General features: G+C 48.4%; 1 protein-coding gene across 10 annotated transcripts in view; it reads left to right on the top strand.

Moving 5' to 3' along the window:
• MTCL1 (microtubule crosslinking factor 1) overlaps positions 1 to 15,366 on the top strand; it is a 128,215-nt gene extending 112,849 nt beyond the window's left edge. For 6 of the 10 annotated variants that reach the window (XM_077899996.1, XM_077899997.1, XM_077900002.1 and 3 more), the window contains 4 exons: positions 927 to 1,223; positions 2,734 to 2,765; positions 7,090 to 8,629; positions 14,185 to 15,366. In XM_077899996.1, the coding sequence (XP_077756122.1) occupies positions 927 to 1,223; positions 2,734 to 2,765; positions 7,090 to 8,629; positions 14,185 to 14,379 (2,064 nt within the window). In that variant the 3' untranslated portion in view covers positions 14,380 to 15,366. Of the gene's footprint in view, positions 1 to 926; positions 1,224 to 2,733; positions 2,766 to 7,089; positions 8,630 to 9,035; positions 9,224 to 11,424; positions 11,482 to 14,184 lie in introns of all 10 variants that reach the window. The other 4 variants (XM_077899998.1, XM_077899999.1, XR_013381162.1 and 1 more) reach the window with 3 other exon arrangements.
• The last annotated feature ends 1,937 nt before the right edge of the window (positions 15,367 to 17,303 follow it).

Here is a 17,303-nt window from a genome sequence, read left to right as displayed (position 1 = left end):
GTCTCATGGACAAACAGTGCGCCCGGCTGGACTTGTCTGGCCAGTGGCCCCTGCACACCTCCCCTCTACAACAGGCATCTGTCCCCATTTTACAGATGAGAACATTGAGCTGGGGACAGCTGGGAACTTCACATCTGCTAGCAAGCCGGCAAGCCACAGGACAATGGCTCCAACTCAGGCCTTCCGAATCCCAGAGGGTCCTGTGTTTTGCCCACTGTTGCTTCCTGAATTTTCCAAGTCAGGCAAAAAAAAAAAAAAAAAAAAAAAGGTTTAGCTCTAAAGTATGCAGCTTATTTTTTGTTTTTAAGTCAGACCAGATCTTGAATTAACTTGATAGCTAAGGTTTAATTAACCCTCTCAAGCAAAGTTAGAAATTGTTTCTGACACCCTATGGTTACAACCCAGTTCAATCCCTTGGATTATATGCAGGACTCATTCCAAAGGACTTGGAAATAATAGTGACCTAAGGAGGAAACTCTGCTGGAGAGGAAAATCAGATTCACCCTCAGAAGTTTGCTATCGCCAATGGTTTTCCTTAAGTTCTGAAAGTATAAAAGAGAGCTCTAAATATGTCATTTAACAATGTTCAGTTTTTTAAAAATAAATGTATAATGTCCCGTGGACAGTACACCACGTTGTATATAGTAATATATATATTCTACTCAGCAGGAATTGGCTTGTGTGTGTGATTAATGTAGATTTTCCAGTCCAGATAAAATTGTGATTTTATTTTATTTTTTTTTTAGTAAAAGCGTCTGTAATGTTGTATTACTTATGAAATTAAGGCCAGAACTTTAAGAACATTTGCTTCTCACAGTCTTTCCGATGGACGCAAGCATAGTGCAGATCATGGCGGAGCAGTGGTCTTAGGGAGAGCCACATACAGAAAAGTGAGGCTAATTGTTTTCATTTTTAAAACCCTGAAGTTGCAGAAAGAAAACAGTCCCCGGAGAAGTGGCAGTTTCCTCTGTGATCAAAAAGAAGGCACCATCCGCCCCTTTGCCCATCCAGGAAGCCCCCGAATGCCCCGTCCCTTGGGGATGTGGTCCTGTGCAGACACCGACTCCACCCCATTCGAAGACCGGCCGCTGTCCAAGCTGAAGGAATCAGACAGATGTTCAGCACGGGAAAACCTCTACTTGGACGCCTTGTCTCTAGATGACGAGCCAGAGGAGCCTCCAGCCCGAGAGCCCCAGCGGGAGTTCAGGAACTGCCTCCCCCAGGTCGGCCTGGGATTTGGGGTCCAGTTAACTGCTGCAGGACCAAGGGGGTTGTCAGGAAACCTGTCCACGTGGCCAGCAGGCCTGGGATTTGCAAATCGCAGCCTCTGGGCTGAGTAAGCATGAAAAATTCATGGTGCCAAGAGTTCTGCTTGGTGGCCCTGACCCCAAGCTCCTAGTGAGTGCTGCAGGCAGTTCCCTCTACCACTATGTTTCAGGTTTGGAGAGTTTGGAGACATAGAACTGTGTCCCGTGTAAACAAAAGGTCTCATACATGAGCTGGTCCAATGAAACACACAGGAGGAGACAGTTTATTCTCAGGAGTATAGGTCTTCAACCTCTCTTTAAATCATAACAGCCTTCTGATTCTAAACAACTTGCTGGTAACAAAAAAGGAATCTGTTCTAAGGAAAGTACCTCACGTCTGGAAATAGTATTACTAAACAATGACATGCTATAAATTCTTATACTGTGCAAAGAAGGGGGGAACAAGTCCCAACACTTAGAAGCCATACAAAAATTAGATCAACAAATCAGTGAGCTAAGTAAGCTCTGGGCTGAAATTTCCATGGCACAATGTCAGGTTTTTCTAGTGATTCCCCTTCTACAACTGGGTTTTAAAACCGGGTTGGATTTTAGGAATCGTTACATGTAAGTCGGTTTAACAGTTGCTGTACCTGTCCCTAAGCCAGTCCAGAGACAGACTTCTAAGAGTTCATGCGAAGTAGTGTTGAAATGTGGGGCAGCTAGACTTCAGCCAGATGTCCATGAGGCAAGGTGCCTTCTCCGCAGTATATGGCCAGGTGGCATGACATCACTAGTGCGCCACCCTGTTTGATCTATTGACAACTCCCATGGTGCAGTTGCACAGCAGAGAGGAAGCAGGTTGGGAGCCTGCCCTGGTCCCAGTCCACAGTGACTGGGGTCCTGAGCAAAAGTCAGTAAGTCATTATAAGCTCGCCTCTGATTCCAAATGGCAATGCTCACAACCGAGAATGTGCTCAAGCCAAAGGCGGTTGCATCGACTTCTAAAGTGAGGCTTAGACCAAGGGGCCTAGCCACCTAACTTCCTCTATGGGGAGCCACGTCTTCCTTTTCCCCACCTCCTCCTCTCTGTCTCTGTCTCTCTCTTTCTTACACACACACACACACACACACACACACACGTATGTGTCATTACAACAGCCAGCCTTGAAATTCATATACTAGCTTCCTTTGAGAAAGCACGGGAGAGCTACCTCCTTCATGATGAAGTATATAGCCAGTTTTTCTCACTCACATGGGCTCCTTCCTGGACGGCAGGAGCTGCAGTCCCTCCTCACACTGCAGGTCCTCGTTTTATTATAGTTCAAAGAGCTGGGGGTCAGGAGCATTCCCAACCAACACCTGGCCTCAGTGTATATTCTAAATGGTATTTTCCTATGGCAGAAGAGCAAAACAAATCACTTAGCACATTGAAGCTGCCTGGCAACCAATATGAACAGATTCAGACGATCTTATTTCTTCTTTATAGGAAGAAGAAAATCACAAGGGAAATCTTCAAAGGTAAGTAAGAGTAACGAAAACAGTAGTAGGCTACCGAAATTAAAACCTCTTGGTCTTAAAATTCTATCCTGTCACTGAAGACTGTCTTCAAAAGGACTTAAAGTAACACTTCTAAATAAGTAGTGGCTTTATTATGATTGATTTTGTAAATACAGAATTTCCTATTATTAGCAAGAAAGGCCAGAGACTAGCTGCACTGGTGTGGGCGGTAGTGTCATGGTGAGGACAGTTACAGCTGTGGACTGTGTGTATAAAAGAATGTTGTGTTCAGTGATTTCTGAAAAGTCCACAGAAACCCCTCTCGTCTCATTTGGTCTGGAAAGACTCCCACTTGATATGCCATGAGACATTTCATATACTGTGCATTTAAAGCTCTGCTGGGAGGATTTATTAAAATATTTCCCGGCAGTAAACCACAAATAAATTCCAAGTGAGTGATGCTGGTGATACTGGTTGTCACATATGACCCAAAATATATATGATAGGATGTATCTGAAAAGACACATCTAAACAGATTTGTTTACATTTAAACATTAAAAATATACAACTGAGTGGAAAGTACAAAGATTTCCCATACACAACCCCCCACGCACACACCCCACCCTCACACACATGCTTCTTTATAGATGAACACATGCTGTTTCCACCCCAGGAAACTTCTTTTCAGGGCAATTGGCTGTTTCCAGATCGCCTCATCCCTGGTTTTCCTAGGAACTTCAAGTCCATGAATCACTGTCTCCTCCCCATGTTGCCCTGTATCAGGTTCATCCACAACCATCCCAAATGCGTGTGGTGCGTTTCTGTCCTTCAGGCTCTGCCTTGACTGGTCTTTCTCAGACCATCCAAGGCTGCATTCGAGAACTAGAGCCTGGTTTCAAATGCACTTCTGCCTCTCGCTAGCCATATGCCCTGAGGTGAGCTGGGTAACTAACTACCTTGTGCCTCAGTTTCCTCATCTGTAGACAGAAGGCATTTAAATTGCTTTACAGCTTAAATGTGTTACTACACATAAAACAAAGCAATGCCAGACACAGTCAACAGAGTTTAACTATCTTCACAGAGCTCTTCTGGGTATACTAGCTCTGATTTTTTATCTTTTTTTAAAAGTTTATTTTTTTAGTAATCTCTACACCCAACGTGGGGTTCGAACTCACAACCCCGAGATCAAGAGTCATACGTTCCACTGACTGAGCCAGACAGGCTCTCCTCTTATTTTTTATCTTAATTGCTACTATTAATTTCAAAAGTCATCCATACTTAGAAAAGTTAAACTGAAATGAGAACTCAAACATCACAATATCAGAAATATTATTAAAACTTAGATATCAGAATGTCTGAGGTGAGAGGGGTACATGTGTGTCATCCCCACCATCCCCTTCTCCTTCTTGCTTCAAGAAGTTTCCTGTCTTCCCTCCATGCTTTCTTCCTTGTACCTTCACACAATGGCACACATTTCAGATGTGTCCGGTTTTGTATCTTAGGTTTGGCCACTGCTAAGGCTGATGTGTCCCCTTTTTCTGCCCAAAACGCCTCTGTTCCACAAAATCCATCCAAGCCCTGGAGGCAGAAATGGGGCTTAGACAAGCAGTGTCCAAGGAATATAGATAGGGTTGGGGTTTCGGTACCCATAGAGCACTTCCAGCCCCCAGTGAACAGCATTCTGAAGCTCATTAGTAATTCAGCAACCCCTGGACTTGGCCCCAGAGGCAAGAAGAGAAATCACACTTGCTGGAAAGCTTAATAAATTGACCTGTTCCTTCGATTTCTTTTTATTTTCAGTGCTAGTTGGGAGCCAGCTTACCGTTATTCATCAGGCCATAGGAGAGTTTGTAGATGGTTTCTAACAAAAAAAATACCACTCACTTTTGCCTCTTGTGAGAAATAACAAGCTAGAAGGCCCACCGGGATCCGTAGTCTGCTCTCTTTTATGCCAGAGTGGTATCCACAAGAGCATGCGTCCCCAGGGTGAGGACAGAGGCACCCAGAGCTTTTTGCCACTTCTGTGGTACACAGACCCCAGTCCTGGCCTCAGCACCGCTAGTGGTTCGTGCAGTGGAGCGGCCCACGTACTCTCTGTCTGGGACCTGTCTGGCAGCACTTGTGCTGATCTGAAACCCTAGGTGTGGGCAGCCCCCATGGCGCAGTGGTTTGGCGCCGCCTGCAGCCTGGGGTGTGATCCCGGAGACCCGGGATCGAGTCCCGCATTGGGCTCCCTGAATGGAGCCTGCTTCTCCCTCTACCTGTGTCCCTGCCTCTCTCTCTCTCTCTGTGTCTATGAATAAATAAATAAAATCTTAAAAAAAAAAAAAAAACCCTAGGTGTTTAAACTTGTTTGGGGTGTGCAGATAGCAAGATGTCCTATGAAAAAGTGGTGTAGTGGCAGAGACAGTCTGGGTGCCTCCCCTCCACCCCAGCCAGAGAGCCCAGGTCCAAGCTCACAGGCAGGGCCAGCCCCAAGCCTTCCTGGCCGCCACTGCTTTGCCCTGGGGGGCTTGACAGGCTGCCTGAGTGCTCCAGCCAGCTCCTGTCTGAGCATTGCAGAATCCTGGACCCTCTAGGGTGCCCACCCTGGGCTATAGGAGGTAGTCAGGAAATTCATACCAAATAGAAATATATTCAGTGAAAGCACTAATATATTGAGGAATCTACATCCAAATGCACATCCATCAGGGAGCACTTACCCCAAACTGGCTGTTCCTTTAGCTTACCTATCTTCACCCCCACATGGTATATGTGTGTGTGTGCAGGCATCTTCCTCTTATCCAGGAATTCAGGAGGAGCAAGAACAAAAAAACAGGCTTTGGCTATAAAGGAGGGAAGCAGAGGGAAGGGAAGAACTGGGCCCTGCTGGTGGATTTCAGCCAGGCCAGACGACGTTTCTGTTGGAAGTGGTGTTTGGAAATTAGTGCCCACCTGTCACACCTTCCACTTCCCTCCTTTGCTTCACATCTTCTGTTTGGTCTCTGGAGGTTAGTTAGTACAGTTGACCCCTGAACAACATGGATTGAACAACATGGGTCTACTTAGATACGGATTTTTTTCCAGTTAATATAGTACTATAAATGTATATTGTCTTCCTTATGGTTTTCTCTTTTTTTTTAAGATTTAATTTTTTATTTGAGAGAAAGAGCATGAGTGGGGATGGGGAGGAAGGGCAGAGGAATAGGGAGAAGCAGACTCCCTGTTGAGCAGGAAGCCCAACATGGGGCTCAATCCCAGGACCCCGGGATCATGACCTGAGCTGAAGGCAGACACTTAACCAACTGAGCCACCCAGGTGCCCCTCCTTATGGTTTTCTTTTTCTTTTTTTAAAAAATTTTATTTATTTATTCATGATAGCCACACAGAGACAGAGAGGCAGAGACACAGGCAGAGGGAGAAGCAGGCTCCATGCAGGGAGCCCGACGTGGGATTCGATCCCGGGTCTCCAGGATCGCGCCCCGGGCCAAAGGCAGGCGCCAAACCACTGTGCCACCCAGGGATCCCCTATGGTTTTCTTATTAACATTTTCTTTCGTTAACTTATTTTAAGAATACAGTATTTAATACGTATACAAAATATGTGTTCATAGATTGTTTATACATCAATAAGGCTTCTGTTCAACAGTTGGCTCTTAGTAGTTAAGTTGGGGGGAGTCAAAAATTGTACATGGATTTTCGACTACATGGGGGTCAGATGCCCTAACCCCTGTATCGTTCAGGGGTCAACTGTACTTCCGTAGAAGTTCATCCAATAGAGGATGAGGCCAGTGGGCGAACAGGACGTCAGATTATAGCTGTGATGTTGTGGTGCCCACCCCCCTGCATATACCATTAGCTGGGTTTGGATCAGGACAGGGCTGCTTTCCTGTCAGCAGTGCAAGCATCTGCCACAATACCTGGAACTCAGGAAACTCCTAGTAGGTTAGGATTTGAGGGCACTCATCAGCCAGATGTCCTCCTTCCTCTAGAGCATCCACAGGCCAAAATGAAACCATTCCAAAGTGGGTTTGGAGCTGAACCCTGACCACCCCAGAGCTCAGCCTCCAGCTTGTTCCCATAATATTTGAGGGCTGCCTGTATTCCATTCTGACAAATATAAGGCTCCTGGAACAATTCCAGAGCTGTTAAAAGTTCATCAAACATCCACAGGGCAGCTCAAGAGTAGAGAACATCAAGGAGCCAGAAAGTGTTCCCGCTGGCCTGCATGGAGACTGACACACAACAGGCACCTGTCCCTTGGGCAGCACATGCGTGCCGCGCTGGGTCGGGGGTGCAGGGTGGCAGGTCAGCAGGCTGCCCGGCTGGCAGGCAGCTGACACCCTTTTCTCCCCCACCTTCCCCAGGGCCGTGTCTGTGTCCTCCATGTCTGAGTTCCAGCGTCTGATGGACGTTTCTCCCTTCCTGCCGGAGAAGGGCGTCCCCGCCACCAGCAGCAAGGAGGACATCACTCCGCCCCTGTCTCCTGATGATCTGAAGTACATCGAGGAGTTCAACAGCAAGAACTGGGACGAGAGGCCCCCGGAGCCCTGGGCAGACAGGACCGAGGGGGGGCGGGCAGGGAGCGAGGCTGGTGCAGAGCCTTTCCCTGACTCCTCCTGGTACCTCACCACGAGTGTCACCATGACTACGGACACCATGACCAGCCCAGAGCACTGCCAGAAGCAGCCCCTTCGGAGCCCCATGTGCGCGGAGCAGGCCGGGGTGCGGGTGCTGCACAGCCCGCCCGCGGTCCGTAGGATGGATGGCATCGTGGTGGCGGGCAGCGAGGGCAAGGGCCGGGCCGAGCCCGAGTGCCCGTTTCCAACTAGCAGAGCCAGGGGGGGCACTGGAGACACAAAAGGGGGTCCCTCAGAACACGTGCTCAGCAGGTGGCCTTGCGCCCCCTCCAGGCACCCCCGAGACTATGTGGAGGGAGGGCTGCGCCCCCTCGAAAGTGCCCTCTGCGCCCCCCTGGGTTTTGCCTCCTCGCTGCACGGCCTGCAGATGTCCAAGAACATGAGTGATGACATGAAGGAGGTGGCCTTCTCGGTCAGGAACGCCATCTGCTCTGGCCCCCCCAAGCCTCCGCTCAAGGACATGGCCTGCCAGACCAATGGGTCCCGGACGACGGGAACACAGACCGTCCAGACCATCACCATTGGCCTGCAGACCGAAGCCCTGCGTGGCAGCGCCGTCACCAGCAGCCCCCACAAGTGTCTCACTCCCAAGGCCGGGGGCGGGGCCACGCCCGCGTCATCTCCTTCCCGTGGCCTTCGGAGCCGGCAGATGGCCCCCGCCATCGAGAAGGTGCAGGCCAAGTTCGAACGCACGTGCTGCTCCCCCAAGTACGGGTCTCCCAAGCTGCAGAGGAAGCCCCTCCCCAAAGCTGAGCCGCCCAACAGCAGGACCTCCCTGGGGCTGGCCCCAAAGGGGTGCAGCGAGTCCGCCTGGGCCCGTTCCACCACCACGAGGGAGAGCCCGGTGCACACCGCCATCAACGATGGCCTCTCCAGCCTCTTCAACATCATCGACCACAGCCCCGTGGTGCAGGACCCCTTCCAGAAGGGGACTCGGGCCGGGAGCCGATCTCGCTCAGCAGAACCCCGGCCCGAGCTGGGCCCAGGCCAGGAAACGGGCCCCAGTTCCCGGGGCCGGTCCCCCAGCCCCATCGGGGCTGGCTCAGAGACTTGGAGGGAGGAAGGGGGAGAGGGCACGCCCTTGAGGCAGGACTTATCCGCTCCCCCTGGTTACACGTTCACTGAGAACGTAGCCCGGATCCTCAACAAGAAGCTGTTGGAGCATGCCTTAAAGGAGGAGAGGAGGCAGGCCCCCCACGGGCCCCCAAGTCTTAACAGTGACAGCCACATGGGAGAAACCATCAAAGCTGAACCAGGGTCCATCGAGGTAATAAGGCTGAGTATTCCAACCGTCCCCCCCACTGGCTCTTCGTTCAAATGTCAGGAAAACACATGTAAACCTGGGGTTCTGCTAGGTCATCTGGTTTCAGGAATAGGTTCTTGTGAGCTGGGAAGATACAGGGTTTATGGGAGAATGGAACAGGCTGAAACATAAGGCCCAAGCTGCTCCTAAAGAAAAGTTCCTATTATTGTCCTCAGTGATCTTTTCTTGAAGATGTAGCTCAGGGTTTGGTTCAGGTTCTCTTGTCTGATCTAGCTGATGGTGCTCGTCTGTCTATCTGGGCTTTTCACTTGGGGTTATAATTTGCCCTCTTTCTGTGTGAATTTGTGTCCTAGAAATGTGTGTGTGTGAAGTGTGTGAGAGTCACGTCAGGGTTCTCTGCGTGCTCCAGATCTTTATCCAGGACAACACAAGAGGTGTGCCGGAGAGGGTGTAATAGTGTGGACACTAGAACGTGCTTCATCAGGAACGTACAAGAATGTCTGGATTCCAGTGCTGGCGTCAGTACAGAATAGCAGCCCTCTGTCTCACAAATCCCATGCCCTCTACGACCACGAATCTCCCTGGCAATAAAACCAGGTGAGACAGATGGATAAGATCAAATTCCTGCCTTCATACAATGTGGTTATTGTTATTATCGCCCTTACATCTGTCATATTATCACAGTCTATATGACCACACATCCCGTCACCTGCTATTACCCTGCGATATTATTACATCCCCCTTAACATTATTCACCAATGGGTCAACCTTGAATGTTGTTCTAATGCATATCCACATGCCGTATGTCCATACCACGCCACATTAAAAACAATCCTCATTTCCACTTCAAGAATGAGCGAAACAAAACAAAGCCTGACAGTAATGCTGGGAATGAGAGGGTGGGGCTGCGGGCCTGGTGCAGTGAAGCAGCACATGTTCCCTGCCCTCAGCAGACACTGTGATCCCGCATGTAGACTTGAGGGTGAGGCTGATTCACCACTAGCCCTGAGGAACAGACTCCACACCCAGATATATCCGTAACCATTCCCCAGGCGAGGCAGCTCTGAGATGGCAAGGGTCAGAGAGGAGAGAAATACGCTCCCAGGGCCGCCCCCCTGCTCTCCCGCCATGGCCCAGGTAGCCCTGGCTTCACAGGTGAGGAGATGAGGCAGGTGTGTGTTTCCTATGTTACCTCCAGACCCACGTTTCCCCCGGGGTGGGGGTCGAGGGGAAACAATAGCCCCCAGTCTAACCTATCAAGTTGGAGTCAACTGACAATGTAGAGTTTAAATCTGAAGGAGGTCAAACCACGTGAAATTACCCGTGACCTACAGAAATGGCAATTGCCATTTCATTCAACCTAATATCGATGGTACATTGACTCTGTTCCGAACATGAGTCTTTGTGATAAAGTTGTTTATGTGCTCTGAGAAGAACAAACACCGTGATTGAGTGTTCTCAGGTGTCTTCTGCAGGCTGCTTTTACCCCCGACCCTCCAGGGGTCTCAGGTAAGTGACTTAGTTCTGCAGAGGGCTTATTTGTGTGAATGCCCTACCTCCTTAGGGCTCTGGAGGAATCAGGGCTCTGGCCCAAAGCATTAACTGGCTGGTCTGTGATGTCCATTAATATTAGAAACTAAAGAGAAATTAATGTTTAGGAACCAAAAAGGGCTTTGAGTTACAGTGAATGCTCCAAGCAATCTATGATAATAGAAAGACAACCGCTTAATGGCTAAAGCAGCTCTAAGGCATGAAAACGAATTTATCAGTACGGAGCTATGCCCATCCCCCTGCCACTTTGGTCCTCTCTGTAAAATGTCCATTTAAATTATCTTCTCACTGGGTGTGTTTGCTACCAAAGAGATGATCGGCTAATTCGGGGAATTCAGTACTTGCCTGGAGCACTCACTGGCAGAGATTAAATACTATGGGCTCCTGTTTCCTTTCCTGTTGGTATTTTGCTTGTTCTAGATTCCAGTGACATTGTTCCTATCTAAATTGACTTCCTGTAATAGGCCCATTGGAAATCCCTTCCCATCATCCCCTAAATTATGTAATAAGTAGTTCTGGGTTTTCATTCCAAAATCACCAGGACTTGTGCTGATTGTCCAACCTGCCCTGAGCACCCCGCAGTGGGCCCTTCCCTAAATGTTCCCTGGATGCCTGGACATTGGCCTCCCTGGCTGGGGGCATGGCGGGAAATCTCCCTTGTCTTTTCTCACTCCTGTCCCATGGCTATATTTATCCTCTTTTTTTCTCTTGATACTGTAGCACCAGTTCTATCAAGCGGAGAAGCTAAGAGATGAGTTATGGTGTGAAGGGAAAGAATAATCTGGAAATGCAGTGCTATTCTTCCCTCCTGTGTCTAGTGGAAAATACAAGGGGAAACTTTTAGTGTGAGCAGTAACCATGTGATCATTGTGACAAAAACAGACCATTTAATCCTCTGTTTCAAATACAACAGTCATGTGACTTCCATCTCTATGCACACCAAAGGGTTTCTGAAATGTTAAGTGCTAAAGGGCCAATCAGGGAAGAACAGAAAGCAGAGGGGAGAGATCGGATGTTGTTCTGCAGTGAGGGTCCTTCCATGCTCCAAACCACCTGGACCCATGCAGAGAGAGGCCTGCGTACCCGGGGTGCACCTGCCCGTTTCTGCAGGCCCCATGTTTCTCCTGATAGCTGTCCCTGGAACTACCACCAGGCTTGTTGACTTTAAACCTTTACTGTTCTTCTTGTTTAAAAAGTACTTTCCAACCTACTTGCTTTTCTTTTCTTTCTCTGTCTGTTCTGTCCAGAACCAAACTGTCTTACTAACTGCCCCCTGGGAACTCTAGCCCTGCCGGCCTCACGCCGTAAGTGCTTTCTACCTTCTTTGCACACCGTCTGGAAAGGTCATCTGTGTAACCTGGGGTTGGTTGGCGTCAGAAATGCCACGATTCAGCCTCAGAAACAAGGCTGAAACGTGCCAGGTAGATCTGCCCTGACCATAGAGCCCACCACCTGCACTGGCCTACAGTCCACATTCAGGGACAGATGGGCAAGCCTAGACATTCCCAGTGGCCGCACAGAGTACCGAAGAAATCCTGCTGAGATTTCCACTCTCTGCTCTCATAGGAGTAAAGGTATATTGGCTGGAGAAGGGACTGTCTCTGGCAGAGAGGCCTGGTCGGTGGGGATCTGTGAGCCGAATATGTTCCCAGATGGCCTGTCCCTGCTCGCTGGTATCCTGGAGGCACACGTACACTACTAGATGCTATAATGAGATGTGACCATAATTCGATGAGGCTTTTCTCTCTCTTTCAACACCCGCACCAGAAGGAATAAATCCAAATGTATCTTGTCCTTCGAAGTGATCACCATAGGTGATGTAGTAAGTGCTCAATAAATATTTGTTGGATGAATCAACAACAAAGCCATCCCTTGCTCCAAAAAATAGTCTCACAGAATTGCCATCTGAGCCTGAATCGAGGCATGTGAAAAAATACCAGTTTTATGTCTGATCACGAATTAGTCACCCACCCACCTCACCCACTAGTCTTAACTCAGAGTGTTAAATACAAAAATGCAGTTGGCTCTCAAAGACTAAAAAGGTGCTCTCAAGATAAAATGGCCACATTTTAAGCCATTGCAGTGGCTTCTTAGGGAAGGACGGGACCATTTGCATGTATGTACTGGTGTGTTACTAAAGAAAGAGTCCATTCTTGAACCCGGTCACACATTTCTCCCTATAGGGGTTCACATGATGAAGAAGTGGCACCACGCTGTCTAATCAAAAGCCCGTTCTGGTTCAGTATCGGCCAGGTGGCAATGGGCTGCAGCGGTGTTGGAAAAAACCCATGATAGCAGCCATCTCAGTATTCAGCACACCTGGCACACACCACACACTCATACATAGCACATGCAGCACATGACACTCATGCACAAAATGACCCACGATGCACACATAACATCCTCATACAAGGCACATACTTGTACACAACATGATGTCACACATACACAACACACTTATATACTACACAACATACACAATACAAACACACAACACACAAATCTGACAATAGGAGGAGCAGAGACAGAAAAAGACAAAGCAGTAGCAGGTGTCCTAAACCATGCACCTCCACGCATGTGCATAGCAGGGCTGAGGTGAGGAGAGGACAGCTCACCCCACCTAGTTTGCATTTCAGCTATTTCAGGCCTTTGTGGGCGAGGTCTTCCTGGTTGCCATGGTTCCCACCAGCCTAGCACTTTGCTAATCAAGGTTTCCCCATCCTCTGCTACAACTGCCGTCACAAGGAGGCCGGGGATGTTTAGAAGTATCTCAGTGTTCATGCCATTTCCCGTGGGGCCCACGGGGAAGCAAGGCCCACCTCACTCCATCACTCTTCCAGAAGCCCCAAGGCGGCGCTCTGCCTCCCCTCTTCTCCTTAGTCCTCACTGTGCCCATGGATACAGCCCACCGTCTCTTCTCCACTGTCACTCCCTGCTCTGCAGACTAAACCCTCCTCATCCTGGCCTCTGCACTTGCTTGTCACATCTATGTCCGTCCTCTGATGTCCTTCCCTTTGGGCTCTGAGAGCCTGTATTCGCTGTCATTCTTCATTGCAGTGGCTTACCATCTCAGCTTTTTCTTGTTTGAGTGTCACCTGGGCAGGTGGGTTCCGCCCGGTGAACTCGGGTTTCCTCCCACCACCCGCACTCTTCGTGCACCAGCAGACTCCAGGTTTGGGCATCCTTGTTTCCTAGCCTGCAGACTAAGGACAAGTAGCTGGACATTCGTTAACACCAGAAAAGGAGCCTTGGCCCGGGAAGATGTATTATAGGTGGTCTGCCCCACAGTTGAGTGTGTCTTGCATTATCTGTTCTCAGAAGGCGTAGGATGCCTGTAACAGAAGCACAAGCACACTCTGATGCCACTTTCTAAAATGCTGCAGCAGGGAAGAGTCATTAAAAACCAGACCGAAGTTAAAATTTCTGCCTGCAGCATTTTTTTTCCATGTTGTGGGAGTTTGTTTAACCCACTGTCAGTCAACTTGGAATAAACAGTAGCAGAGTTCGTTTTAAGGTGAGTCTTTTTGCTAATACAGCTGGATAAATCATCCGTCTCTTCATGGGCCTCCAACAGACCAAAGGGTAGGGAGACTGGCCTTTTAGGGCCAGGTCACTGTGGCTAATAGATCACTCAGGAGGGCCAGAAGGATGGGGTCAGCCAAGTCAGACCATGACCAGGTGGCCTGTGGCTTTCCCCCACCTTCCATAGGCTCTAGCCCAATTCTGAAGATGCTTGTGTAAACATACCCATCTCACAGCATTGCCATATTTTGATCATAATTTGCTATCTTCTCATTCCTCTGTCACTGATCATCTGTTTGAATTTTTCACTGACCATTTTGTTATTCTCCTGGAGCAAGTATAAATTAACATTGGGAAGTTGCCCCTAATCCATTGCATTTAACTGGAGTCTGTTGAGAAGTGTGTTTGGGGAGAGTCACCCCCTTCCCCCCACAAAGGAACTGTGGTTCTGAGTAACCCTGTCTTTCTCTTTCTCGGCTTTGAAGGAACTACCTTGTTCCGCACTAGCTCCATCCCTAGAACCCTGCTTCTCCAGGCCCGAGAGACCAGCAAACCGTCGCCTTCCGTCCCGTTGGGCCTCACATTCCCCCACTGCCTCACTGGCTCAGTCACCCGGAGACCCAGCCTCCTTGGAGGAGCTCGGCGATGAGGAGCCACCGGGGGAGAAGACACACCTGTGACGAGTGCAAGTTTGCATGGATTATCAGGGAATGATTCCCTGTAATTTGCATAACCACGCTGTCATCAACCAAGCTCCACCCACAAGGAAAGATCTAGCTTTCCCAAGGTCAAAGAATGTTTTTAAAAAACACACAGCTGCTGAATGTCCAACCTGTGAACCTGAGATGTTTCTAGAACGAAACCGTAAACGTGCCTGTAATAACTTAATTTTTTTCATAGCTCAGAAAACTATTTTTGTCTCCATCTTTTTTACACAGTATATTAAACAAAAAAGCTAGATAAGATATAAATTTAAAAAATAAAAGTTTTAAAGATGTACATTTTAAGAGATTCTGAACACCCTTGCTCTCAATACTGACTGCCTCTCTGTTAAATTTGCACTGTTACGCCTTGGTTTGATTTGTTCCCACATTGAAGTAGAGTGTTTTAAGTTAACTTCATTTTGTCAGTGTTCTTGTTTTTTAAGAATTTTTGAAATGCTTCAGACTGATTCAGTGAACTTTTTATAGTGAAAAAGCCATGAAGCCAGTCGACAAGACGGATATCCTCTCTACTGGAGGGGATACACGTCAGCATTCTTGCAAAGGTACAGAGTCCTCAGCTGGGCTTACCAAATTTGCTGTATAATCCACGTACTCTACTCGACTTGCATGTCTTTGGGTTCGAAGCGCTCTGGGGTGCATGTACATACTGCTACTGTGGTCCTACCATTGCGTAAGTGTGAGTCATCTGTCCCACTGTAATACGTTGTGAATCCCTCGTACTGTACTTTCATCGTTGTCCTCTTGCATTGAGATACAACAGCAATGGCATTTTTAAATTATTGTTAAAGATGAACTGGCAATATACAGTGTTTACTCAAAATTTTCTTGTTTAAGGAAAAGCACTGCAAAAAGTCCGGAGGGTACCAAACTGAAGCAAAGGATGGTCCCTCAGAGTCTGTATGAGACAATGATGAAGTAGAAATAAAGCCTTTCAAGATGGCAGCCTGTTCCGGGACCTCATGTTTCACATGCCCTCCATCTTCCCCTAAGGGCTCAAGCAATAGTTTTCCGTAGCCAGGGGAACGAGGAAAAGGGGAGGTCCTGTAAAGAGGCAACAGCTGCTAACACACCTCACTGGGGGTACACCGTGAGCACCTGGTATGCCACAGCTTCCCTCTTCTCCATAAGAGCGCCCTGGGGTTGATGACAAGGCAACTTCTGGTTGAAAACATGGCGGGCATGGAGGTGTGAGGCAACTGTTACCCACAAGTCAAAATGTGCCTGGCCTCTCTCCCTCTCCCCTCCCTGGGAAAGGGGGAGTGGCCAATCACCAGGACCCGCTTCCCTCCCTGACAAAGAGGTGTCACCCGGCCTGTCAGTGTGTAACAGAGTAGGGAGTTTATAAAGAGGTGATGCTGGTAAAGAGTGAAAGAACTACTTTGGGCCGAAGCTTCTGGCCTTCATGTCCCATTGACTCAACAGTGCTGTCCTTCTCTAGACTGGCTAACAGAATAAGCTCTATTCCCAGCATTACAACAGTTCTACCTTTAAGCTAAATATTTTCCCCTAAAATGGAAAATACCATCTATTGGTGAGGACGTGGAGATGCTGGAACCCTGGGGTGCTGTTTGTGCAGCCGCTGTGGAGAACAGCAGGATGGGTCCTGAGGTGAAACAATTATCTGTGCCCCAGCAGCTGTGGACACAGGCCCAGAAGAAATGAAAGCTGGGACTTGAACTATCTGCGCACTGATAGTCACAGCAGCGCGATCCACAAAGCCAACCGGTGGAAACAACCTGTCAATCAGTGAGTGAGTAAATGAGATGTGGTGTGTACATGCTCCGGAATGTTCAGCCTTAGAAAGCCAGGGAAGTCTGGCACATGCTGCCTACCACATGCACCAATCATGAGGATGCTATGTTAAATGAAATAATCACAAAATAATCACAAAAATAACTATTGTATGATTCCACTTCTTGGAAGTACATAAAGTAGTCAAATTCACAGACACAAAAAGTAAAATAATGGTTACCAGGAGTTGGGGAGAGGAAAGAACAGAGAGTTAGTGTTTAGTGGATATGGTTTCTGATTGGGATGTTCTGGCAACAGATGGTGGTGATAGTTACACAACAATGTGAATGTCCCTAATGCCAACGAACTCTACACTTAAAATGATTAAAATGGTGAATGTCAACGTATATTTTACCACAATAACAATGTTTAATGCAAAAAACACTCCACCTGACTACTCTAGACCTAGCGGCAAACAAACTGCCAAGTCAGCAAACCTTTTGTGCCTACCATGTGCCCTGCCCACAGTAAATGCTGGAAGGCGCATTAGTGTATCTCCAGTTGGAAGCAACCAACCAGCAGGAAGAAGGGAAGTTGTTGGCCCTCATAAGTGGAGAAGTGCTAGCATCAAGCGCGGTTACAATCCAGAGCCTCCGACAGTGCCATCAGGACTCTGCTCTGCCCCCTGGCTCTGCTCCCTTCTGTGGGCTCGCTTCTCAATCATCTGCGAGTCAGCTACGATGGTCCCCAGCAGCCCCTATCAGTTTATCAACTCATGGATAAAGAAGATCTCTTTCTGGTGGCTCCAGCAAAAGCCCCAGGTGTCATAAATCTCATGGGTCTCCTGTTACTCACATGTCACTCCCTGAGCCAGTCGCTGACACATTTGCCCAGCAGAGGAGAACCAGAGGTTGGCAGAACAGAGGAGAAGTTGCCTGGCAGGCAGCGCAGGTTGTGTACGACTACGGGGTGCCCCAGAGTTAGAAGAGGTCTGGTCATCAGAAAAAACATGCGATCTGGTTGGAGGAGATAAAATTCCCAAGCACTAAAACAAAATGCAAGAACGCCGTGGTGTAAATCCTAAGTAGAGTAGGGCTTGAGTTGGACCTCAAGAATGAGCAAGATTTCAGTGTAAAGGCAGGGAGAGG

This window comes from Canis aureus, chromosome 6, assembly GCF_053574225.1.
Source record: "Canis aureus isolate CA01 chromosome 6, VMU_Caureus_v.1.0, whole genome shotgun sequence".
NCBI classification, from domain to species: Eukaryota; Metazoa; Chordata; class Mammalia; order Carnivora; family Canidae; genus Canis; species Canis aureus.
Note: the sequence above shows the minus strand (reverse complement) of the source record. Positions and strands in the feature narration are given on the sequence as shown.